General features: G+C 60.6%; 8 protein-coding genes across 8 annotated transcripts; 5 read left to right on the top strand and 3 right to left on the bottom strand.

The window, feature by feature from the left end:
* The first annotated feature begins 197 nt into the window (after positions 1 to 197).
* JDV02_001350 (uncharacterized protein) lies at positions 198 to 2446 on the top strand. Its single transcript, XM_047982269.1, has 3 exons — positions 198 to 1418; positions 1475 to 1615; positions 1673 to 2446. Exons 1-3 carry the CDS (start codon positions 1056 to 1058, stop codon positions 2021 to 2023), a joined length of 855 nt encoding a protein of 284 aa, XP_047838231.1. The 5' UTR covers positions 198 to 1055; the 3' UTR covers positions 2024 to 2446.
* A 908-nt stretch (positions 2447 to 3354) lies between these two features.
* Positions 3355 to 5199, top strand: JDV02_001349 (Cystathionine gamma-synthase). The gene is made up of 2 exons (XM_047982268.1): positions 3355 to 3666; positions 3737 to 5199. Exons 1-2 carry the CDS (start codon positions 3496 to 3498, stop codon positions 4760 to 4762), a joined length of 1197 nt encoding a protein of 398 aa, XP_047838230.1. The 5' UTR covers positions 3355 to 3495; the 3' UTR covers positions 4763 to 5199.
* A 222-nt stretch (positions 5200 to 5421) lies between these two features.
* On the top strand, positions 5422 to 7131 carry JDV02_001348 (Cystathionine gamma-synthase). Its single transcript, XM_047982267.1, has one exon. It carries the CDS (start codon positions 5739 to 5741, stop codon positions 6561 to 6563), a length of 825 nt encoding a protein of 274 aa, XP_047838229.1. The 5' UTR covers positions 5422 to 5738; the 3' UTR covers positions 6564 to 7131.
* A 1977-nt stretch (positions 7132 to 9108) lies between these two features.
* JDV02_001347 (uncharacterized protein) lies at positions 9109 to 9990 on the bottom strand (the record flags this gene model as incomplete). The annotated part of the gene is made up of 1 exon (XM_047982266.1): positions 9109 to 9990. The coding sequence occupies one exon, from the start codon at positions 9988 to 9990 to the stop codon at positions 9109 to 9111; it is 882 nt and encodes a 293-aa protein (XP_047838228.1).
* A 5227-nt stretch (positions 9991 to 15217) lies between these two features.
* PWP1 (rRNA-processing protein) lies at positions 15218 to 17369 on the bottom strand. The gene is made up of 2 exons (XM_047982265.1): positions 17060 to 17369; positions 15218 to 16996 (listed from the first exon to the last, which is right to left on the bottom strand). The coding sequence occupies exons 1-2, from the start codon at positions 17293 to 17295 to the stop codon at positions 15604 to 15606; spliced, it is 1629 nt and encodes a 542-aa protein (XP_047838227.1). The 5' UTR covers positions 17296 to 17369; the 3' UTR covers positions 15218 to 15603.
* A 170-nt stretch (positions 17370 to 17539) lies between these two features.
* Positions 17540 to 21654, top strand: PRP16 (RNA helicase). Its single transcript, XM_047982264.1, has one exon. The coding sequence runs from the start codon at positions 17626 to 17628 to the stop codon at positions 20557 to 20559; it is 2934 nt and encodes a 977-aa protein (XP_047838225.1). The 5' UTR covers positions 17540 to 17625; the 3' UTR covers positions 20560 to 21654.
* Positions 20586 to 21549, bottom strand: JDV02_001344 (Acylphosphatase). Its single transcript, XM_047982263.1, has 4 exons — positions 21488 to 21549; positions 21354 to 21387; positions 21050 to 21132; positions 20586 to 20893 (listed from the first exon to the last, which is right to left on the bottom strand). Exons 1-4 carry the CDS (start codon positions 21497 to 21499, stop codon positions 20744 to 20746), a joined length of 279 nt encoding a protein of 92 aa, XP_047838226.1. The 5' UTR covers positions 21500 to 21549; the 3' UTR covers positions 20586 to 20743.
* A 1005-nt stretch (positions 21655 to 22659) lies between the features above and the next one.
* Positions 22660 to 24003, top strand: JDV02_001343 (uncharacterized protein; the record flags this gene model as incomplete). The annotated part of the gene is made up of 3 exons (XM_047982262.1): positions 22660 to 23204; positions 23295 to 23638; positions 23717 to 24003. The coding sequence occupies 3 exons, from the start codon at positions 22660 to 22662 to the stop codon at positions 24001 to 24003; spliced, it is 1176 nt and encodes a 391-aa protein (XP_047838224.1).
* Positions 24004 to 24207: the final 204 nt, after the last annotated feature.

Genomic DNA, 24207 nt, shown 5'->3' with positions numbered 1-24207 from the left:
CTGCGATCCAGCGTGCTCGCTCTGAGCAATTGATACTGGTACTTCGTACTAGCCCGGCGACGAGGTGAACGCCGAGGCTGCCCCGCCTCTGCTGACACCAGTTCAGTCCTTCCAGGTTCCTTCCATCCCTCCACTTTTGTGCTGGAACTCCCATCCATTGTGGAGGCCTGGCCCGCCGCTGCACCCACTATAACCGCGGAGAATTCACCGCTGGAGTCGCAACTTGTCGGCGCCCCCGGATCGGGTTCAGAACAGCCCGATGCTGTCGTCCTCGCCCTGATCGTCGCCAGCACTTGCCCCGAATGGACTCGACTTGGCTGGGCGACTTTCCAGCAAGGATCCGAGTGCCCACGATCTAATCCACAGCCACACCCCCGCCGCGATGAGGCGGACGATGGTGCGCTGCTGCTGGTGGTCGGCTGCGCGGCCACAGACGCCTCGGTAGGTACCTGTACCTACCTAGGCAGCTGGAGGCATGGCAGGGCAGGTCAGTGGCATCTCCAGCGCCCGACATCGCCAAAACTTGCACTGATCACCCCACCACATCTGCCAAGCCCGGGCTGGGCTGGGAAACGGCGCCACCTAAATGAAACGGCCCATTGGATCCTGTCCGATCTGATCCATCTCACTTCCCGTCCTTCTCTCCCCCATCCGTCGTGATGCTCCCTTCTCTCCATTCAAACTAAAACGTTACTACTAACTTGCTACCGCTGTACCTTTTCGCCGCTTCAAAGTTTAAAGTCCGCCCGCTCCTCGCCGCGCGCCTGGCCTTTGTTTTGTTTTTTAGCCTTTCGCCCCTTTCATCACTCCCAGAGTCCCAAATAACTGCAGGAACCTGGGGCCTCGGCTCGTCTTGTGCTTCATCCCTCGTCGCCTGATCCTCCTCACACCAGAGACCTCGCCTTCAAGCCGTATTTCTTCCTCGGCTCGTGCGCAACTCGATTTTTTTGCGCCAGCTGTCCGCCGAAGCGCAAGAAGGCAACACATCTCATTGCGCCTGAGTTCAATTTCGCGACACGGGGCCAACCAACAAAACAAGATACTTCGCGACCATCATGCCCATCCGCAACCCTTTTGCCCGGAAGCCCGGCGCCCTCGCTCATGATGAGAACCTGCGCCCCGAACAGGTCACCGGCCAGGCAACGACCCCGGGTTTCGAGCGCGTCGACACTGTCGGTTCCAAGGCGTCGTCCGTGCTCAGTATCCGCAGCGCCAAAAGCCATGACACGGGCGAGTACAAGATGAGTGGTGCGTCCCAGTCCTTTCCCGTCTATCCCGTGGGGCAATTCATACGATGCGGGCGGCATTGGATGTTGCTGTTGCGGGGCTCTGCGGGAGGTGCCCTTGTGACCGGACCAGCCCATGTTGACGCATGTCTTGGTGTAACAGTTGTCAACGACAGCGGCGTCTACCTGCCGGTAAGCTGTTATATACCGTTCCTTGGCCTGTCTGTCGCATTGCTGACCGCGAGTAGCCGTCTCCGCCCGAGGAAAAGGGCCAATGGCCCCGCAAGTACCTATCGTCGCGAACCTCGTCGGACACACGAAGCAGCTTCGGCGACATTGAGCCCTTCTCCATATCCAGGGAGTCCTTTGACTCGTACCGGCGATCCTTTGTATGCTGCACAATCGCTGCCTTGGGTTGCCTTGGGTGGCGGCTGACATCTCTATAGGACATTTCGGCACGGTCGCCCATCAACGGTCACGACATGCCCACCCGCCAGAGCCTCGACTCGGCCCGCTTCCCCCGGTTGCCACGATCCGCCATTGACCGCAGGATGATGGAGCGCCAGCCCCCCACGGCCGAGGAGGGCTTTGAAGACGTCGGGCTCGACGACCACAAGCAGCCGCCCCGGAAGCGCGGCTTCTTCTCCAAGTTTGGCGACAACCAAGACAAGGAGGGCCACTTGGGGGAGCCCTCGCCCGTCTCACGCTTTCTTATGCCTGGGCGCAAGCGAGGCCACAGCGGCCAGGGCTCCGAGCTCGGCGCCATGGACCGCCCTCAGACGACTGAAAGCCGTTGAGCCCTTGCATTGAGCCATCTCTGGTTTGGGACGGAATTGCTGGCTTCTAATTGTTCGATTACATAGCTTTTGATTCTCCTTTACACTGTTTTATTAGTTGGACGGCGTTTCAGGCGGCACAATACGGTAAAGACGCATTCGCTACGGGGAGCATTGACTATGGAATAGAGTCGAATGGGCGAAAGGACACTCGCTTGAATGAGCACATGGTGTGCCTGGCCGGCTAGCAACGGATGTACATTGGGCGTGGCCGGTTGCGAGGAGTCACACGAGGAAGAGAAGGGGATGGCCGGGACGACGCGTCTCCGGCGCAGTCGAGCGCACCGTTTGAGTTGCGCCCACGGCCCCGAATGACTTAATGATAATGGATTCGATTGACATCAAACCGCCGACGGACGCATGAGTCTGCGGTGTCTTGTGCACGAAGGACGTGACGTCGCGCTCTCGAGAAACTCGAGTCATGCGGACACAATCCGGGATTATGCATTCGAATCGTTGAAACGCCACGTGCCCACCATCCCCGCCCGCAACAGGTCGGGACGGAAGCGGGAACCCTGGTTTTGACGTTTCTGGCTTCTCGCCCCTGTCCCCCTTGCCTTTTCTCGGGCCATGTATTGCTGTTGCTGCTTTCCTCGTCTGTCGATTATCCCGAGAACCTGGGTAGGTACTGTAGCTTTGAAACCCAAAATGGTATGGAAACTACCCATGAACCCCTCCTCCTCTCCTCCCCCTCCTCGCCTCTCTCGTGCCCGCCGTCCGCATCGGCTCTCCTCCCCGATCACGGAGGCGCTGCCCCGACTTTTTATAGGTAGCTGCTGCTGTTGCTGTTGCTTGCCCCGCGCTGCTGCCCGCCCGCCGAGGCCGCTACCGGTAGAGCCGCCGCCGCCCTCTGTCAACGGGGCGGGGGAGGGAGGGGAGGGGGCGCCAGCATGAACATGACGAGCCAAAGCAAACCACGTTTGGCCGGTAACCAAGTAAGTACGTAAAAGCAATAGGTCCCGTAGTTAGCAGTACTGTACTGTACGTGGCAAGCAAGCTGGTGGTGCTGGGCTGTGAGAGTGAGTAAGCTTTCTGCCACGCGCGCCGCCGCGCCCTTGCGAGTCGCTCGCTAGGTAGGTAGGTTTCCCGACAACGCGCCGACCAACTTGGCGATGGGCGGCGGCGGCGGCGGGCCATGCATGGTTGGGATTTTGTTTGTGGGTCGATGGAAAGCGGGCCCGGGAGGGAACCCGGGGACCGGACCGACTTCGTGGAGCAAGCAAGCACACCATCGTCGTGCGCATGAATAAAAGAGACCAGAGAGCTTCCTTCCCCCTTCTACCTCTGTGCCTCTTTTGGTTCACACGACTCTGGCGATCTGGCGCGGCTGCTCCATCTGGATTACGACCTGCGGCGCGCACACCGGGGCAAGCGTACCCGATACAGACACTCAAGACGAATTCAAGAGGACCAGCTCGCGGCCATCTCTCGCGATGCCCACCGTGCCCACCTCCGAGGTCGCCGGCCTCTCCCTCTCCTCCCGGACCGTCCACGGCGATGACCACATCTCTGTGCACCGGGCTGTCGCGCCGGCGATGCACGTTAGCACTACGTTCCGCTACAACGATGACTCGGACCAGCTGTCGAGCGGGGAAAACATTGACGTGCGTTCATCTCCCTGACAATTGTTTAATCTCGGCGTTCCTGCGACTGACTGGGGGTTTTGAGGTGAAGCCCACGGCGCCGCTAGACTCACACATCTACTCGCGAGACTCGGGACCCAACACGACTCGCCTCGAGGCCATCCTTGAGTCCATTCTGGGGGGACCTTCGCTCACCTACTCGTCCGGTCTATCCGCCTTCCATGCCATGCTCGTGCGCATCAACCCGCGCCGAATCGCCATTGGCGATGGCTACCATGGCTGCCACGGCGTCATCAAGATCTTTGCCCGCCTTACCGGCTTGCAGCAACTGCCCCTCGACTGCGACCCCTCTGAGCTGGGGCCGGGTGACATTGTTCATGTCGAGACGCCTCTCAACCCAACAGGCGAGGCCCGTGACCTGCGATACTACGCCGACAAGGCGCACAAGGCCGGCGCGTATCTGACCGTCGACGCCACGTTTGCACCACCGCCGCTGCAAGACCCCTTGGCCTTCGGCGCCGACGTCATTATGCACAGCGGCACCAAGTACTTTGGCGGGCACTCGGACATGCTTTGCGGGACGCTGACGGTGCGGCCTGGCCTGGACTGGATGAAGGATCTGCGTCGGGAGCGCATGGTGCTGGGATCCGTCATGGGCAGCCTCGAGGGCTGGCTAGGTGTTCGATCGCTGCGGACTCTCGAGCTGCGCGTCACGCGGCAAAGCGCCACGGCCACGGCTCTGGTCGCCTGGCTTGCGGAGCAGGCCAAGGACACGACCACGGCAGTCGGCGCTGTGGTGGAGCGGTTGCAACACGCAAGCTTGCAGCCCGAGGCCAGCCAGGAGGGCAGCTGGCTGCAGAAGCAGATGCCGCGGGGCTACGGGCCCGTATTCGCCATCTGGATGAAGGACCAGGACACGGCACGGAAGCTGCCGAGCCGACTGCGGCTTTTCCAACACGCGACGAGCCTGGGGGGTGTGGAGAGTCTTATCGAGTGGCGCGCAATGTCGGACCCGGGCATGGACAAGCGGGTTTTGCGAGTGAGCATTGGCGTGGAGGGACTGGAGGACCTGAAGGAGGACCTGCGGCAGGCTTTCGAGAGCCTCAGGGCCCAGTAGATTGTATATATATGGACGATGAGAGGATGATTGAGTTCCTCCCGTGGGACTCTGCCTCAGCTTCCTCGTTGGTGCTGACGAACCAAAGGACTGTTCGCTACATGGTGGCCAGCCTCTTGGTGAAGATGCTGGTGTGAAGAGAATGGTGCGGGTGTCGTCTTGTACGTGCCGTGTAACCACGTAGGTACCTCGTTGGTTGGAGTCTTGTTGGTTCGTCTTTTCCGGTCTTGGAACGCCACCAGTGCTTCGGACGCGTTGCTCCTTCCCTTGCAAATGAGTGGCAGGAAGGCGAGTCGGTCGCGGCTGCTGCCGAAAAGTGCCGATACTGGCCCCATGGAAGGCACTTGCTTGCCGGGCATGCAGAGACTGCTGCAGGTGAAGCTGCGGCAGGAAGAAGGGCATAGGCAGTTTCCTTACTACTACTCCGTACCTTAAGGTGGTTAGCATAATAGCTGGGCGAGATGGAGGTGAGCCAACCTAGCCAACTGCCTAACTAATGACCTACCCACCACCACCGCCTGCACCTGCCTTGCACCCCCTGCTCCGGCAGGGTGCCTCAGTGGAGCCCGCCCACTGGCTCGCCCTGCCGGTGGATGCCAGAGCGGATTTTGATGGATTGAGTGAGAGTGGAAATGGAAGGGAGCTGGCCTGGGGCCCCTGACAATCTCCATCTGAGCACCAACCTAACATCAACCTCCGCCGTCTCTGTCGACCGACCTGACGACGTGCTTCATCCGTCATCGGCTTCGCCACCAGCCACCCATCGCCGGCCGCCCCTGCTCCCTTCTTGCCGCCGCTCACGCGAGACGAGGACGGACGGACCGGCATCAGCCAGCGGAGCATGTAATCAACCGGCGACGCGAACACGACGGCACGCCGCGCGACGACCAAGACGAAGACGAAGACGACGACGACACTTAAGTGCCTCGTCCAACGGGCTCCCAACCCCATACCCCAACCCAGCCGCGAGCCATTCATGCTCTCCACGTCTTCAATGCCCCGACTCGTCCTCTTCCGTCTGCCGACCAAGCTTCGGCGACGGGTCCGCCGCAACCGCATGGCCACGCTCGCCGCCCTCGCCGCCCTCTTCTTCCTGCTCGTCCTGCCGCTCTACTCGCTCTACTGCATCTACAAGCCCCCGCGCTTCGTCATCAGCTACCTGCGCGCCGTCTACCCCGATGTGCTCTTCGAGGTGACCCTGACGGACAAGGTCATGGCCCTGTCCATTGACGACGCGCCGTCGCCGCACACGGACGAAATCATGTCGGTGCTGCGCGACAATGACGCCCACGCCACCTTCTTCGTCATCGGCTCCCAGGTGGACGGTCGCGAGGCGACGCTGGAGAAGCTCGTCGGCGAGGGCCACGAGCTCGGCAACCACGCCATGCACGACGAGTCCTCGCGCGCCTTGTCCAACGACGAGCTGGAGCGCCAGGTGAAGCAGGTCAAGGAGAAGCTCGTCACCGCCTACGACGCCAACCACAAGATCCTGCCCAACAACTACTTCCGCCCGGGATCCGGCTTCTTCAGTTATCGCATGCGCGACATGCTCGGCAATCGCGGCTTCCGTATCGTTTTGGGCAGCATATACCCGCACGACCCCCAGATCCCCTACCCGTCCACCAACGCCAGGCACATCCTGAGCATGGCGCACCCCGGCGGCATCATTGTGTGCCACGATAGGAGATCGTGGACGGTGCCCATGTTGAAGATTGTGCTGCCAGAGCTTCGCCGGAGAGGGTATAAGATTGTGACCATAACCGACCTGGTCAAACTGGCAGAGCCATTGGGTGGACGGTGATGCCGTTTCGGAGGAGCCGTCATATCATGTTGCTTTCCAACATTGCGTCGTCTTGTTCAGGAGTTGGAAGCGCACTGCATGGTGGAGTTGCCTTGAATACGGGCTGAGAAGCACGAATGATTAATTCCGGGGTAGTAACGGGGCCAGGCTTTGCGACGAGGAGGGCATATTAAGGAGCGGATCGCGGCTGGACGAGGCAGCATGAGGAGGCCGCGGGGCAAAAGTTCCAAGTCTGCAAACGGGCGTTGATATATTGGTATTGCATGTATAAAAGGAAGTGAGGCGAGGCTGCGGACAAGGGTCTGCCGGTTATACTACAGGGAATCGGTGGGCAGGAACGCGCGCAGCTTGTTCTTCTCTACACGCCGACCGTCGCATGGGACGGAATTCGAAATGCAGTAAAGATTGCAGACGGCCACGTCGGAAGAAGCACGGGACGAGAATAGCCCATGTCGGCGCGTGCCGTGACGCGACGCAGTGTAAAGAGTAGAGGTCTATTTCGCATGCCTGTTCATTGTACGAGGTACGTTGTTCAGTATACGTAGTGTGCACCCACCCATGTGCTGGCTCATAGACGACCCCGGCTCTCTTGGGGAAATGTTTTGGCCTAGTTAGTATACAGTATACATGAATGCATAGTTACTCAAGCCCTCATCAATGCAACATGGCTGGCTGCTCGGCCCGCCTTCATGGAGCTTCATGTACGCATCACCACCACCACCACCACCAACAGCTTCAGCAGCAGCAGCAGCAGCTCCTACTCATGCAGCCGCTGCGTACCAACGGCCGCGCAGCGTTCGCGAAGAAGGCCGAAAAGATGCCGACCACCGACACCTCTCTCTAACCCCTCTCTGTCTCCATGAGGACAGGCCGCGTAGGCAGGTAGCTAGCTAGCTAAAGAGACGGGGGCGGGAAGGCGGGCGGACCATGGACTTCCAGGGCTGTCGGATGAGGAGCGCCTTTGATACTTAGGTGAGGTCGGCAGGTAATAAGATGCAGGTATATGTATCGATATAGCGGCAGCAGCAGCAGCGTTACCTTTCAAAGTTACCTACTGTACCTAGGTAGGTAGTATGCAGAGCGGCAATCCCCACTAGCTAACGACGGGGCATTGCCAGCCAGTCTCGAACCCATTTGGTTGTCATCGCGCACATCGCATCACATACCCAGCACCTACCTTGCTTATCCAAGTACGTCAGTAGGACTTACTATCCAGCTTCCAAGTTTGTTACGACATGAGGTGGTGGTGATCATGGGCGATGACGATCAGCCCTCCCCTCCCCCTCCCCCTCCCCCTCCGCGCCCACGCCTCATGTGACCAAGCAGCGCCCATGATCCCATCCCACGGCCCGACTGACAAAGACCAAGCAAGCAAGCGCACCCGCACCCGCACCCGCAGCATAAGGCACATAGATAGGTACCCAGGTTACCCGTGTACGAGCACCTATCTTTCGTTCTCCCAAGGGCGGCAAGTAATACAGTATCTCACCCATGGTAGCTACTTACCTACTAGCCACTACCCATGGTGGTGATGGTGCCGTCGGCAGCGGCAAGTAACAAACAACTTGTCACGTCCCGCGCCACGCACGTCCCCTACATTCAGCAGATCCCCTACATCCAGCAGATCGACAGACAGACGAGCGATGCAGTACGACCAGAGTATCTGCAGCAATGGTAGCTTAGTAGGTAGCTGGTGGTAGTGGTAAGTGGGTTGCCGCTGGTAGCGGTGGTGGTAGCGGTGGTGGTATTGGTGGTGGAGAGGTGTTCATTGAGCTCGTTCGCTCGCTAGCTCGTTCGCGGGGGTCACCGGGCATCTGCGTTCCATGTATTGCAAGTGGTTGGTTGGTTGGTGGGCTGTGCTATGCTGCGCTGGACTGGGCTGGACTGCCCGCGCCGAGTTGGATGGTGACATGCGCCTGGGCTGCTGCCGTCTGTCTGTCTGTCTGTCTGCCGGCGGCCCCTCCTCCTTCTTGGTCGGGAGACGATGCGCGCCGGAGCTAGATAGGGTACGCATCAAAAGTGTGATATGAGCCCATGCGTATTCAAGCAAGTACCGCAGATATTCATCGATGCTTGCTGGCTTGCCCCGTCGCTCGCTCGGTCGTTCACACATTCAAGGCCCAACAATCACGACGCGGTGCAATGCGTAAGCAGAATGTGCATATCACATGTATGTACTCATTCACAGCCATCCAAGTGGCCGGCGCTCCAAATATCCACAGTCATAAGGGAATGTACATCGTCAAACACGTCTTGGTGTCCCCTGCAATTCCTCTAAAACGCCGCCCCAAATCATCCCGAAATTTGTCTGTGCCCAACGAGAGCCAGCCCGCTCGAGGCTGGTATCTGTAAATCACCCCATTTGTCGTTCCCGCTCCCCAGCTGAATAAGAGAACTCGTAAACCTCGAAACAGCCGATCGTGGGCAAACAGTTTGCGCAACATGGCCTGTGCTTCCGCCCCAACGACCGCGTGTGTAAAGAATATGTACAGCTGAGCCCGATGCCCAGGCTGCCTTTGTACTTTTCGTCGCTTCACACACCCGTTCAAATCCATAAGGGGGCGGGAGGCACGGCGTTCCTCAGCTCGGGGAAAAACGACGTCGTCAGGCTCTGGATGGCGCCGAGGTAGTCGTCGGCGCTCAGCTTGATGAGACCCCGTGAAACGAGATACTGCTGCTCCTCGTCGATGGTGTCCAGGGAGCTTCCGCCGCTGTACTCCTCTGCCAGTTCCGTCACCTGCGCGAGCTCCTGGCCGAATGGGTGCTGGTCCTTGGCCATGAGTTGCTGGAATGAGGTGGTCGGCGCGGCAGGAGGCGGTGGCGGCGGGGCACTTGTCTGCTGCTTCTGTGCCGAGACAGGCGAGGACGTGTGAGAGGCCGAAGATGCCCGGGTCGACGTCGACGGAGGACGCGAGAAGGGCTGGCCGGCCCTCGTCGACGTCGAGTGCTCAGAATCCCGGGACATGCGCGAGATGGAACGCGACCGGGCAATGGCGTCGTAAGAATTCTTCTTTGTGTGGGACGGAGAGCGCTTCGGGATGGCGGGGGGAGGCGACACGGTGCCGCTGCGCTCCATCGCCTTGGCCGGGGCCCTGAAGTACGATGTCAGGTGGTTCGGGACCGGCGACGAGCACCGCTCGCCCGGGGCGACGTCCGGGCTGGTTGGGGGAGTCGTGTCGACCGTGGCGGTATCCGACTCCTCATCCGACTTGGTCTTGATGGAATTACTCCGGGAGGGCCGAGGCAGGTCGGGGGCGTTGTACGACAACATGTTGGTCGTGTGGATGAGCTGGACTGGCGCCGAAATCTTATGGCGGAGAATCGGGCCCTTGGCCGTGGTGTTGCTGCGCCGGGGAACATTGGCGTCGGTGTTGAGCTCGTTGCTCGACCGCTGGCGGCGAGTTGTGAATGCGCGCGCGAGCGACATAGTTGCTGCGTGAGGAGAGAATGAGATGCGTATCAAGGAGATGAAGCCCCGTGTAGGTAGGCGAGGACGGATGTAAGAGAGAGCAGGCCAGTGCTCTTGTTGAAATCACAAACGGGTGCGTGCGCTGCAACGCTGCACTGCACTGCACTGCACGTCACTCAGGGCCAAGCAAGCAAGGCGAGAGAGAGAGTGTGCACGCGCGGTGGGGTCACGATCCGTCACCGTCAAGCGACGTCGTGGTCCGGACGCAGACGGTCACGCCCGCGGCTATAAAGGTGAGACGTAGTGCTGGAAGCGATATGCACCCCAGCCTGCCACGTTGGGGAACGTTGCAGACAGTCAGAGGGGGTCGTGGTGGTTGCCGGTGGGTTGCTGGCAGGTGGTCACCAGAGCGTCGGGCCTAAGTCTGAAGTGGGAAGGTGACTGAAGCCGATAGACGGGCTGGAAGTGGCAGCGGGTCGACCAGTTATCAGCGTGGGGGAAGCCCAGGGGGGGAGACGCAAGCCTCTCTGTATGTCAGTCTGGCGTGTGGTCGAGGGTGTTTGTCACAAGACTGGACTGCCCGATGCAGTAATCGTGCCGCAACCTCTCTCCTTGGTGCGATATGGCGAACCGAACACTGCCGGGGACGGCGATGGGCCGGTAGTTGGGCAGCTGGTACGGGCCCGAGTTGGCTGGTCGACTGGCAGCGGGTGGTGCGAGCTGTGAGACACGGCCACAGGCGGTTTGCTTGCGGCAAGACGAGCGACGGCCGCGGGGTCAGAAGAAGGGTCTGGTCTCGCCCTCGGGTTTGGAATGCGTCACACAGGGCGACCGGGTGGCTGGAGCCTCCACGAGATGAACAAGAAAGACGCAATGAAATGAAAGTCGGTTTGCGCAGCACGGGCCGGCGTGGGGAGATTGAGCCAAGGCGGGAAGGCGTGTGGGCGGACGGCCGGCTGCAACAGAGGCGGAGGAAAATCTCGATAGATAAAGGAAGGAAACGGTCAACGTCGATGGATGTGGATGACAGCAGAAATATGTCGTCTGTCTGTCTGTCTGTCTGCTTGTCGCACTTGGTATGTGCCCGAAGTGTGTGGGTTGCGTCAACGCAAGGTCTTGTTATTGGAGATGGTGAGAAGCGAATGATCAAGGAGTGTCAAAAGTGAGCTGGGCGCAGACGACGGGCCGAGAGAGTGACGGACGCGAAGCTGGCGCAGGATTCTGCTCGCAAACAGGCGAAGAAGTGAACTTGACGAAGGAGAGAGAGGAAAAAGAGATGGTGGCGCGGTGGACGGAGAGGTGAAAGCTTGCTTCCTTCCTTCCTTCCTGCCGTGGGCGCACGGGGGATCGGACAGGGCACGAAGAGGAGGATGGAGGAGGCGCCAGGTACCGTAGTACTTTGTTACAGAGGACAGGTACCTCAGGTACGTACCTAAGGTAGGTACACCACTGCACTCACACGGCCGCCGCCATGCCCTCCCACCCTCCACGTTCGGGGGGGCGTAGTAGCAGTACTACCGCTGCGCCTGCTGGCAGTGGTGGTGACGGGATAGTCCCCCCCCGTCGTCTCGCGCGGTGTGATGGATGTGTGATGGTGGGCGTCCTAGGCCGGTGGACCTTTCCGATCCCATCCGCCGGCCCCACCAGGTTCCCTCCACACCGTTCTGGCCAGGCCCCGTCTTTTTTCGACCCTTTCGCCCTGGGCCTGTTTGTCGTCGTCGTCGTCGGTGTCGGCGTCGGCTGGCTGGCGCGGCATGATGGCATGGCAGCGCTAGATCCTCTCTGGCCCCCCTCCTCTCTGGGGCGCGTGGGCCCCTCACAGGGTTCGTCCCCCTTGGTGGGCGGTGCCCGGGAGGAGGGAACACCCCTGCAGGGGGGCATGGATGGGGCGCATGGCGCCATGGCCAACTGGCGCTGGCTGGACTCTGGGAGGCGCCAGCCAGAACCTTCCTACCGCAGACTCAGGCGATTCGCCAGCCGCTGGTGGACGTGGACGGACGCAACACACGCGCGGGTGGTGCCCTGGACGGTGAGTGGTTGCTGGTTCCGGCTGCGTCGACCGCTGAGTGGCCCGCCGCTGGGAGAGGACGCCCTCGAGCTGGCAGGCTTGCCCGTCATTGAGGGCTTGGGGGGGGGGGGTTTGCCGCCCTCGTCGCCCTCCAACTGTGTGAAATGGGTTAGGCCCATCCATCGATCCGCCTCGGCCGGCGAACCGCACGCTTCGCCGCCGGGCACGCGCCAATCACAGGCCCCGGCGTTCCGGCCCGCTCAGGGGCAGCGTCGTGCTTCTGCAGGTCCCACCGCTTGTGTGCGCGAGGAAGAAAAAAGTCTTTTTTTTTCCTTTCCCTTTTCTTTCTTTCTTTCTTCCCCGCCGCCGCTCTCCTCCGTTTTGGCGCCTCCCCGTTGCTTTTCCCCTTCAGTGGTTTTGTCATGCATTGGAGGCGAGTCCCGTGGCGTGATTTTTCCATCCCTTGCGACAAACCTCAACGGCCGGATCCGGGGAAGGGGGGAGTGCTACTCTGGCCCGGGAAAGAAACATGAGGAGGTAGTACCTACCACCAAACTATCTCGAGGGGAAAATGAGGTTGCAACACGACGGGCAGGCAGGCAGTCAGGCAGGCAGGCAAACAGCCGAATGAGTGAGTGAATGCAAGCAACAGCCTGCGCGCATCAACCCCCGGTTCGCGTCCGTGAGAGTACAACAGAAGCATGCCGCAGGTACGAGCCCTGTCGCAGGAGACGCAGGGCTGCCGGGTGGTACTGCACCCCATGTACTTTGTACCACGTCCCCTCTCCGGCTTCCCCCTCCCCCCTTCTGGCACACCCGACTCGCCGTCCGTCAAGGTGGCCTTTGCGGTCCACATGCTTGTGGCGCTTTGGTTTGCGTTCGCCCCAATCGAGCGACCCGGCGGCCAGTGCTCAAGCGCCTGAGTACATACATACTAGTACACGTACCGTACCTCGTACGTGGCCGGCTTGTTGCTGCTGACTCTTGTTGGTCCCGCCAGACCCGACTCAGCGGTTCGCCCGCCCGCCCTGTCGCCCGAGTTTGCTGGCGCCTTCTACGACGGACACGTAGGTAGTTGGGTGAGTTTGTAGGCAGGCAGGACGGGGACGGTCAGTCCGGTAGGAGTACGAAGTAGGCGTCCTTCGTTCTTGTGCTTGCTGCCTTGCGTCGCCGGCAGTCAACGTCGTATGTGCAATGTGAGGTGCTCGTACGGTGCTGTACAAGCAGTCCCAACATGGATGCCTTTCCCCCCTGCGCCGCTCTGACCGTGCCCCGGCCCAGAGGTAACTCGCAACTCTTCTTTGGGACTCAGGGACAGGGAGGACCTTCCTCCTGACTCCCGCCAACCGCCGCCGTGAAGACGAAGACACTGATGAGGCGGCGAGGCTGCTGGGAAGCGACCAGGCCCTGTCGCAGAGTTCGCAAGCCTGGCCCAGCCGCCATGCCGCCGTCCACAGCAGCCCAGCCCAGCCCAGCCCAGCCCAGCCCAGCCCAGCAAAAAGCTCGCCCCCGTTTGGGCAACATCCATCTTGTCGACGACGACGACGACGACCCCCTGTCATCAGCCCGTTCGGTTTCAGGCACCAGTACCTTGCACAAGCGTGGCGCCGGTTGGGATCCCAGGGCCAGTCCCATCCCAGTTGATCGCCCGCGATCCCCTGCCAATCACCGGGCATCACATCCCCCCCCCCCCTAGCGTCGGCGCCACAGGGGGTGACCGACCACCCCCTCACCCGCTCCCGGCTGTGGTGAGACGACGACGGCTATCGCCAAAAGGCGAAACAACATGGCCCGCCGCCGCCGCCGCCGCCGTCGTTGTCCCGTTTTCTTTCCCGTATTTTTGGGACGAAACGGCGACTCGCCGCGATAGGCTGCCGATTCAGTCTTGCTGCTGCTGGTCGCCTCGGGGGGTAGAAGCCGCGTCTGCAAGCGCTTTCAAGGTTCCGCGCTTTGGACGTCGCTTGCATTGCCATGTCGATAAATCAGTACATACCTAGGTAGGTAGTTACTGTAACTACCTACGTGTAACTACCTACGGGACACACATGGTGTCTACTTACCTATATGTAGCATCTGGAGTACACCATCACGCGCCACCCGACGAGCTCGTCGCCGCCTCTGGGCCGTGAGTGAGTGAGTGCATAATGAACTGTATCATAGCTAATCCCAGGCGCCCGCCAAGTCGGGAGACTACGTGGGTTCTGGGACCCCGATCTGGCCCCAACGCCCACGATCAGGACATGGCCCTCCTCCCCCTTCGACAACGCTTCTCTTTGCGCTGACGAGCTACAGTACAGTGGTGTATGTATGTATGTATTCATACTACGGAGTGCCTACTGCGTAGACCTGCCGCAAGGCCGCTTATACGAGCGCTCGTGCAACGCAAGCAACGTCTGTCATCTCGCAACACCATCGGCCGCGAGCGAGATGATGCTCCGGCTGTTCTCCCCCTTCGCCCGCCCCCCCCCCCCTTCAGTCTGTCACAGCTTTTCGTCCGAGATTTACACCCAAAAGGGCAGTCCCCGTGGTTTTTGGCGCTTGCCTTCTTTGTTGTTGTTGTTGTTGTTGTTGTTGTTGTTCTTGTTAGTAGTACTATGTGGGCTCGCACGTGCGTTGCGCGCATGGCTGCGTTTCGTCTTGTCTCCGTAATATACCACGTACGAATCATGTAGCTGAGGAACTAACTACGTCCTACCACCTCCCTCGCGTTTCACCTTCACGAACAAGCATAAGGTACCTACCTGGAAACTTTAGCTCTTGACTCCACGTGAATGCGACCGACCGAACCCCCTCGCCCCCAGTGGTCCAAAGTAGAAGCGGTAGGTACTCGCACACACCATCCCCGCAACGACGACGACGACGACTACGAACCACTACCGAGGACTCTACCATGGGACGCTCGTCGCGGCTCTGCTTCTGCTTCGCGCGTAGGGAAGAAGAGCAGGTGGGGGGAGCCGGGGGGAACGCGTCAACCCCCGGTCAAGCATCGTGCATTATTCATTTACTTCGCTGAGGAGCCGTGTGCCCAGGCACTCGCTGCTCCGATGCGACGACCATGTCTCCCAATTCGTCCTTGTCGGCACTTCAGTAATCCTACAGAGACACACGCGCGTCTCTCTCGAGGAAGCACGGTGGTGCCAATGCCCGCGACGTCATCCGCTCGCCCCCATCGCCTCAGAGACTCAGACAGACCCTGCATATTATTACCTGGACGTTCCCAGTAACCCCCGAGGTTTGCGGGCATGAAACAAACGTTGGCTCAATCTAAACTGATCCTGGGGCCAACTGACTGCCTCTAGGTACTTCCTACAAAGTACGTGAAATACGTACACAAAGTACACTACATGCTTCGTACCTGCGAGCGAACACAAATGTACCTCTAGGCCACGCTCATTCAAGCTGTGCCGCGTAATCCAAGCATCAATCAGCTTTCTATGTACATACGTATTGCAGGAGCAGGCTGGTGTATCAAAAGCACATGCACGATCCGCCGACAATCCGCCTTATTCTGTCGTGCATTCGCCTGCCGGCGTCCTTCGCAATCGGCAATGATGGCTTGCTCCCAACGGCCGGTTGCTATATTCGGCCATGTCAAGCCTGGCGGTGCGTGCAAGCCCCATTGTCTAGTCCTCATCCATGGAGTCGTCCTCGTCTTGTCCCTCGGCTGCCCCTACACCTCCGTCCTCCTCTTCGTCGCTCGAGCTGCTGTCGTCGTCCTCGACGCCCACCAGGCGGTCCTCGGCGCCGTCTTTGGGCTCCGGCACTCTTTGCGCAAACGCCTTGCGAACTGAGGGGTTCGTGCTCGTGTCCCAAACGTGCATGCTTCCCGAGCTGCCCGCGACGGCGAGACGGAACGCCACCTCGGGGTCGGGCGCAAACGTCGTCGCGAACACTTTGCCCACGTCGAGGTTACGCGACACCACCATGGATGGCCCCGTTGGGGAGATGTTCCACAGCTTGACCGTTCGGTCGGTTGAGCCCGTCGCCATGAAGCCGGGGATGACGCCATTGACATCAAAGGAGGAGACGGACTCGTCGTGCGCTTGTAGCGTCCACACGGACTTGGTCGCCTCGGGCTTCGAGGGGGCGTTTCGGATGTCGTGATAGTGAATCGCGCCGCCTTCCGTCGACACGAAGAAAAAGTTGGGGTCGTGCGGATCCCACCGCACGTTCTCGACGTCGCTCTCCACGCCCCATCGCGGCGCCTTTGCGTCCGGCGCGCGCATGTCGGCCGCGACAATCGTACGGTCGTAGCTGCCGCTTAGGAGCACCGTCGCCTCTTTGGCGTTCCAGGCTAGGGAGCACACCTTGTCGGTGTGGTACGAGTACGACTTGGCGCACTTGGCCGTGTTGAGGTCCCAGAGCTTGACCGTCTTGTCCGCCGACGCCGACGCCAGTAGGTTGCGGTGCTGGCGGTTGGCGGCCAGTGACAGCACGGCGTCGACGTGGTACTCGTCGTTGGCCCGCTTGCCCTTCTTCTTTTTCTTCTTCTTCTGCTCGCCGGCCGCGTCCGCGTTGCCGCCCTGCCCGAGTATCGCGTTGGGGTACATGCAGTCGATGGTGTCGAGGTCCCAGATCTCAATGTCCGGGTCCATGGTGCCAACGGCCACGTAGTTGCCCCGGGCGTCCTTGTCCGTGCCGGCACTGTTCACGGGTAGGTCGAGCCACTCGACACTCAGGGGGATCGCCGGCAGCATGATGTCGTGGTGCACGTACAGGTTGTCGCCGTCGTCCTCGTACACGTAAACCTCGAGATGTGCCATCTCGTCCTCGACCTTGGCCGACAGGATGAGGTTGTCGGTGGCCAATATTTGCAAGTCTTCGCGGTCCTCATCGTCGACGTCGTCCTCCCCCTGAAGCGTGATGTACGGGTCCTCCTTGTTCGACTCGTAGTAGGCCAGCGATTTGATGTTGCCAAACATGCTCATTCCCTGACCACTGCTCTGTACAGGGTCCTCGTCGTCGTCGTAGTGCTCCAGATCGTACTCCTTTAGGTCGTCATCGTCGGCGGCGGCGCTGGGGACGCACGGTTAATGAATTGCAGGCGGCGCGCACTTGCCGGGGCGAGCCCTGTCTCACCTTTTCTCTTTACTCGGCTTGTCGTCCTCGACATGCATCTTCTCGTCGGCGGCATCCTCGCTCGCATCCTCGGCGCCGTCTTCCTGCGCCTCCTTGAGATCCTCCTCGGCATCGTCAAGCTGCAGCTTGGCCAGCTCCGCTATCCGGCCATACTCCTCCTCGTCGAGCGTGTACTTTTTGGGAAAGGGCGCCGCGAAGCCGCGGGGAACCCATTGGGCCGCTGTGATCATGGACATCGCGGGCTCGTGCTGGGGGTATCAAGGCGCGAAGTCTGCAACGCCGTGCCAGAGCCGTGCACCGTGTGTTTGGCTTGGGCTCGTCGCGACCGCCAGAAATTCTTCCTGCGCCGTCCCAAAAATTTCAGGTGGTGGGGTTTATCGATAAGCTCCCCTGTCGTCACCCAGGGAAGTGTGTCGGGAAAACCTCGCCCACCAGTGAGTGACGCCAAAGTTCCAAACGCGCTACTGCTCTCACGACTTGGAAAGCATCATCGTCCTCCTTCCCTATTTCCCTTCTGCCAGCTCGATCCTGCACAACATCCGCCCGAGTATCGGGGTCGCGTGACCATGGCAGGCGACAGGGAATACGACGGGTTCAATCCCAAGCGGCGGAGGCTGGATTCTGCGCGACCGCAGAGCCGCTTCCAAAACGGATCGCGAGGCTCGACACCCAGGGCGCAGTCGCATTACGCGCCGACGCCGCCGCGAGAGCCCGACAAGCCCGAGCCGACAGACCAGGACTCGCTGTTGCTGGATCGCGACTGGTATGGCGGCGATGAACTCGGTGGACACACGCTCGGCGACGACACTCATAACCCCTTTGCGTCCTACGACACGTCGGCGTGGGAGAGCCAGCAGCAGGAGTCAGCCAGGGCAGAGAAAATGACGAGTCGCTACGACGCCAGACAAGAGCAAAGACGGAAGGAGAACGATGCCTGGGAGACAAACCGCATGCTGGTATCGGGCGTCGCCCAGCGTCGAGACATGGCATCCGACTTTGACGACGAGGAGGCGACCCGCGTTCACCTGCTGGTGCATGACTTGCGCCCGCCGTTCCTCGACGGCCGCACCATCTTCACGAAGCAGCTCGAGCCTGTACCTGCTGTGCGGGACTACCAAAGCGACATGGCCGTCTTTAGTCGGAAAGGCAGCCGGGTGGTCAAGGAAGCTCGCCAGCAGCGCGAGCGACAGCGACAGGCGCAGCAGGCGACGAGCATCACCGGCACGACTCTTGGAAATATCATGGGGGCCAAGGAGGAGGACGGGGACAGCGCCCTGCCCATGGCCGGCGAGGAGGAGGTGCAAGCCAACCGCGAGAAGAAGGGAAACAAGTTCTCGGAGCACATGAAGAAGGGGGAGGGCGCCAGCGACTTCAGCCAAAGCAAATCCTTGCGCGAGCAGCGGGAGTTTTTGCCTGCGTTTGCTGTGCGCGAGGAGCTTCTACGTGTCGTCCGGGAGAACCAAGTCACCATTGTGATAGGCGAGACGGGCTCCGGAAAGACGACGCAATTGACGCAGTTCCTATATGAGGACGGATACGGCCGGACCGGCAAGATAGCCTGCACGCAGCCCAGGCGCGTGGCTGCCATGAGTGTGGCGAAGCGTGTCGCAGATGAGATGCAGGTTCGATTGGGGAGTACGGTCGGCTATTCCATTCGATTTGAGGATGTCACCAGCGACGAGACTGTCATCAAGTACATGACAGATGGTATCTTGCTGCGAGAATCGCTCAACGAGCCGGACCTTGACCGGTATTCGTGCATCATCATGGACGAGGCGCACGAGCGGGCCCTCAACACGGACATCCTTATGGGGCTCTTCAAGAAGATACTGCAGCGGAGGCGAGACCTGAAGCTCATCGTCACTTCAGCAACAATGAACGCCAAGCGCTTCTCCGACTTCTTTGGCGGTGCGCCCGAGTTTACGATTCCAGGGAGGACGTTTCCGGTCGACGTCATGTTCCACCGGTCGCCCGTCGAGGACTACGTGGACCAGGCAGTGCAGCAGGTACTTGCCATCCACGTTTCCATGGACGCTGGTGATATTCTCGTCTTCATGACGGGCCAGGAGGACATTGAAATTACCTGCGAGCTTGTCCAGAAGCGTCTGGACGCACTCAACGATCCCCCAAAACTCAGCATTCTTCCCATCTACAGTCAGATGCCGGCGGACCTGCAGGCCAAAATCTTTGACCGCGCGGCGCCAGGGGTGCGAAAGTGTATTGTTGCCACCAACATTGCGGAGACGAGCTTGACGGTGGACGGCATCAAATACGTCGTGGACGCAGGCTACTCCAAGATGAAGGTGTACAATCCCAAGATGGGCATGGACACGCTTCAGATCACGCCCATATCACAGGCCAATGGGTCACAGCGGTCGGGTCGTGCCGGCCGGACGGGGCCCGGCAAGGCATTTCGGCTGTATACGGAGAAAGCGTTCAAGGAGGAGCTGTACCTGCAGACGATCCCTGAGATTCAGCGGACGAATCTGTCCAACACGGTGCTGATGCTCAAGTCACTCGGGGTCAAGGACCTCCTCGACTTCGACTTTATGGACCCGCCGCCACAAGACACCATCTCGACGTCCATGTTCGACCTATGGGCGCTAGGGGCGCTCGACAACCTAGGCGAGCTGACGGAGCTGGGCCGCAAGATGAGCGCGTTTCCCATGGACCCGTCGCTAGCCAAGCTGCTGATCACGGCCGAGGAGTACGGGTGTAGCGAGGAGATGATTACGATTGTGTCCATGCTGTCGGTGCCCAACGTCTTCTACAGGCCCAAGGAGCGGCAGGACGAGGCGGATGCGCAGCGCGAGAAGTTTTGGGTGCACGAGTCGGACCACCTGACGTACCTGCAGGTGTACTCTGCGTGGAAGGCCAACGGCTACTCGGACGGGTGGTGCATCAAGCACTTCTTGCACTCCAAGTCGCTGCGGCGGGCCAAGGAGATCCGGGAGCAGCTGCTGGACATTGTCAAGATGCAGAAGATGCAGCTCAACAGCTGCGGCATGGACTGGGACATGATACGCAAGTGCATCTGCTCGGGCTACTACCACCAGGCGGCCAAATACAAGGGCTCGGGCGAGTACATCAACCTGCGAACCAACGTGGCGGTGCAGCTTCACCCGACGAGCGCGCTGTACGCCGGCCACCCGCCCGACTACGTCGTCTACCACGAGCTGGTGCTCACGTCCAAGGTGTTCGTGTCGACGGTGACGGCCGTGGACCCGCACTGGCTGGCGGACCTGGGCGGCGTCTTTTACTCCATCAAGGAGAAGGGCTACTCGGCGCGCGAGAAGCGCATCACCGAGACCGAGTTCAACCGCAAGATGGAGATTGAGGCCAAGATGGCCGACGACAAGCGCCGCGAGGAGCTGCGCAGGCAGGCCGAGGAGGAGCGCGCCACCAAGAAGAAGGTGGGCGGGCCTGCCGACGGCAAGAAGTTTGTCACGCAGGGGGCCGTGAAGAAGCCCGTCATTAAGAGACGCGGTAGAGGCTTTTGACGGGATTGCCATTATGTGCTTGGCACCCGGGGTTGTATTTACTTGCAGGGGGCATATTATATGTACTTGGCGACACTGGCGTCGCAGCGATTGACTTGGGCGACGGCGTCAACCAGCACTTGGGCATCGAAACAGAGTACGTACGGTCAAGAAGGGACACACGTCAAGTTACCGAGTTTACTCGTCAACGGCGGACAGAGAAGCTCTGCTCGCCATCCACCGCCTCGCGATCCTCCCTGGTGACCTGCACGACGTGCGCGTGTCGCGGCCCGTCATCGATATCCTTGAAGAACTTTTGCAGCGCCTCGTCCTCGCCCTGGACCTCCCCTTCGACCTGCTCTCCCGCCGGGGTTTGGCGATTTGCGTTAGCCACAGCTCATACCGTGTGTAAAGTAGCTTTTGTTTTGTGTCGTGCGTGCGCGGCGGGCGGCCCCGTCGTCGCACGCGAGTTTTATGAAGGCCGAGCCAGTGTGAAGAACAGACAACGCACCTTGTTGTCGCTTGTGTTCCTGCACCAGCCCGTCACGCCATATTCGCGAGCCTTTTCTCTGGTAAAGTACCGGAAGCCAACGCCTGTTGCAGTATGTGGCTCCGAAAAAGGGGGCGGGAGCCAGCCTGACGTCAGTCTGAACGTCTTGCAATATAACTTTTGTACAACAACAAACACACATACAAGACAAACAAACAGTGGCAAGAAAGGCAAGAGCAAACCCCACAAAATAGATCCTGGTAATGGAGGAGGGGGGGGGGGGGAGGTTCGATTTTATCATGATGATGCTGCCGTAGTTACTGACCCTGCACGACGCCGCCGTGGGCGACAAAGTAAAACTGCCGCACGGCTGGTCAGCGTCTTCTGCAGCGGCGGCGAGGCAGGCATGCATGCGTGCATGCATCTCGGGGAGGGGACCAAGTGAAAAGAGCTGCGTACCCGTTGGGGCATCCCGGTGGTGGTTCTCTGTGTGCGCGATGGAAGAGAGGGATGCTTTGGAGGGTGTGAGGTTCAACTTTACGGAGAGAGCTGGACCGCCGAGGCGGGGGGGCATCCTTCCGCCCCGCCACGGCAACTGGCCCGCCGCCGCAAACCACCATCATCATGATGTACTTTTAGTACTTCGTTCCACAGGTAGGTACCTCGCTCGCACCGTGCGCTGATGAGCAAGAACAAGATGCGCCGGGCTCTGGAAAGCCTCACCCAATGGCCTATACGAATTGCACGGTTCACGAGCGAGCAAGTCATCCCGCTGCGCCCTTTGTTTTTGCTTTTCTCTTTGCAATCTTGCGAGACGGGCTGCTACTTCTCTGGTGCTCGTCGCACACATGCGGGTCGCCTGCCGCATCTCGAGATCCCGTCCGTTCTCGGCGGGGTTGCACAGCGGGTGTACCTACCAGGTACCAACCCGGGCGAATTACTACTAACAGTGCAAGGACGCACAATTATACAATGTACAGAGGTCCACGGCTACTAACTGAGGCAGATGAGGTAACTGCAACTGTAAGGTACCTTAAAAGTATTGTACCGCTGTTTGCGCTGGCTGCCCTAGATTGAGCACAGCTGGGAGACAGCTGGGGCGAGCTGGACCTGTTACAGCACTCCATTCCAGCACCTCACCTATCGCTGAGTACCCCGCCTGTCCAGCGTCGCTCAAGACGCCCTGAAGCAGTGCATCTAGGTCACTGCCACAGCTGGCCTCAACGCTGGCTTGGCTCACCGCTGCCTGGGACCTGCCCGTACCTAGGTAGTACTGCAATAGCCTGGAACCCCCCTGCCCCACCTGGGCACCTGGGCGGCGCACTGCGTGCGCCAAATCAACGCCCAATCTGCCCACCTCATCACCTCCCGTCCCTCAGGCAGGCAAAACCCCCGAAGGACACTAGCATCGACTTCCTTCGCCCATCCCCAGTCATCACCACCACAATCATCAACACATATCTCCCCAACAAGCCATCCGCCATCGACCATCCGCCGCCGTCGTCGCCGCTCGCGTCCCCTCCCCTCCGCCCATGGCAGCAACATAGCCTGGCCCTTGCTCAGGCCGCCGCTCTCCTCATAGCCTCTCAAGCACAAAGCACTTTGCTACACACGAACACCCACGCCTCGTCATGGAAGAAGAAGCCTCAGCACCTGGCGCCGGCGACCATCGCCCCGAGGGTGCCGCGTCCCCGAAATCCGAGCACGAGCATAAGCGCGAGTACGAGCACGAAACCGTCCGCTTCCGCTCCAAGAAGCGCAGGATCGGCTACCGCCAGCGCGCCGGCGATGACGACGTCGTCGTCGACGCCCCTGCCGCGGCGACCAGCAGCCGCGTTCCTCATGCCAACTCCGCGAGCCCTCCCGCCGACGCGCATGAAGACGCTGCCCCCGCCGCAGCAGGCTCCTCCGAGGAAGAGTCCGCCGTCGCTGCCGCCTTGCGCATGCGCAACGCCCGGAGAGCCCGCCCCCGGGTCGGCGTCGGCTTCGCCTCCTCTTCGCAGCCCGCCGACGACCACCCCGGCGGCATGTCTTCGGTCTCGTCGCGCACCCTCGTCCCCCGGGGAGGAGGAGCAAACGCCGATGCCGACGACGATGACAGGCCGCCGCTCCGTGGCATCGGCGACCGCTTCACCCACCAGACCGGCCTCGTCGCCTCTCTCAACGACAGGCACATGTACGTCTCAGCCTCAAAACGCCCGCCGTCGCTTCCCCAAACGTCACCAACCCCCCTTGGTGGCTTCTGTCCGCGTGCTAATCATCTAAGGACCGAATATATAGAGTCTCGCCTATCTAGCCGCAACGCGCCGTCGCCGGGCTCCGCGTCTACGTCGCAGCCAGTCGACGGCCGCGGGCAGCAGCAGCAGCACCTCACCCGCCCCGGCGTGTCGCTCACCAAGGCCGTGACGGACCAGCCAGCCAAGCACGGCAAGCTGCTCGAGGTCCAGGTCCCGGATAAGGTTTGGGACCGCCGCGACCAGGCCCAGCGCCAGCGCGCCGAGATGGCTACTGCTGGGCCATCATCCAAGCCGCGCCGCGGCCGTAACAGGCGTGGCAGCAATGACATCAAGCGAGATCAGCTCGTCGAGCAGTTCCTTCATGAGAATAGACGTACGTCACGTCGATCCCCCCTGGTCCCGTTCCTCTCGCCATGCTGGCCCCTCGAGAAGCTAACCTGCGCATCTCCAGTGGATGTCTACGACGTTCCCCCCCCTTCCGTGCCGCCGCCCGCCGCGCCAGGCGACGACAAATCGGCCGACGACCGCATGGCGGAGCAGTTCCGCCAGCAGTATCTCAGCGACATGGCTCTGCGCCGCCAGCGCAGGCGGCACGCTCAGCCCGCCTCGCGCCAGCAGCAACCCCAGGGCGACGTTCTCAAGGGCCCCAAGCTCGGCGGCAGCCGCAACCAGCGGGCCGCCGTCCGTGACGCCTTGCTCAAGCAGGAAAAGGAGAAGGCGGGAAAGAAGAGATTCTAGACGTCTGGTCACTTGTGCCTTGCGTCTCGCTCCACGTACCAATGGATTGCTCGGCCCGCACTTGGATTGGCAGGACTGAAGCCTTGTTTTGGCGTTGGTTGGGTCAAAGAGCATACCGTGCCCGCCGGTATGCGGCAGACCGGATCTTGATTAGTACATGTCGCGTCACACGGAGCACCATGCCGCGATATCGTCCGCGGGGCG

This window comes from Purpureocillium takamizusanense, chromosome 1, assembly GCF_022605165.1.
Source record: "Purpureocillium takamizusanense chromosome 1, complete sequence".
Lineage (NCBI taxonomy): Eukaryota > Fungi > Ascomycota > Sordariomycetes > Hypocreales > Ophiocordycipitaceae > Purpureocillium > Purpureocillium takamizusanense.
Note: the sequence above shows the minus strand (reverse complement) of the source record. Positions and strands in the feature narration are given on the sequence as shown.

Excerpts from the sequence above, each read along its gene's own strand:
- PWP1 (XM_047982265.1), bottom strand. The coding sequence starts at position 17,295 with ATGTCCATGATCACAGCGGCCCAATGGGTTCCCCGCGGCTTCGCGGCG. Across the intron at positions 16,997-17,059 it reads AAGCCGAGTAAAGAGAAAAG|CGCCGCCGCCGACGATGACG; the intron begins GTGAGACAGGGC and ends GTGCGTCCCCAG.
- PRP16 (XM_047982264.1), top strand. The coding sequence starts at position 17,626 with ATGGCAGGCGACAGGGAATACGACGGGTTCAATCCCAAGCGGCGGAGG.
- JDV02_001349 (XM_047982268.1), top strand. The coding sequence starts at position 3,496 with ATGCCCACCGTGCCCACCTCCGAGGTCGCCGGCCTCTCCCTCTCCTCC. Across the intron at positions 3,667-3,736 it reads CGAGCGGGGAAAACATTGAC|CCCACGGCGCCGCTAGACTC; the intron begins GTGCGTTCATCT and ends TTTGAGGTGAAG.
- JDV02_001348 (XM_047982267.1), top strand. The coding sequence starts at position 5,739 with ATGCTCTCCACGTCTTCAATGCCCCGACTCGTCCTCTTCCGTCTGCCG.
- JDV02_001350 (XM_047982269.1), top strand. The coding sequence starts at position 1,056 with ATGCCCATCCGCAACCCTTTTGCCCGGAAGCCCGGCGCCCTCGCTCAT. Across the intron at positions 1,419-1,474 it reads ACAGCGGCGTCTACCTGCCG|CCGTCTCCGCCCGAGGAAAA; the intron begins GTAAGCTGTTAT and ends GACCGCGAGTAG. Across the intron at positions 1,616-1,672 it reads ACTCGTACCGGCGATCCTTT|GACATTTCGGCACGGTCGCC; the intron begins GTATGCTGCACA and ends ACATCTCTATAG.
- JDV02_001344 (XM_047982263.1), bottom strand. Across the intron at positions 21,133-21,353 it reads CCACGGCGGCGTCGTGCAGG|GCGTTGGCTTCCGGTACTTT; the intron begins GTCAGTAACTAC and ends ATACTGCAACAG. Across the intron at positions 20,894-21,049 it reads GGAACACAAGCGACAACAAG|GTCGAAGGGGAGGTCCAGGG; the intron begins GTGCGTTGTCTG and ends GCGGGAGAGCAG.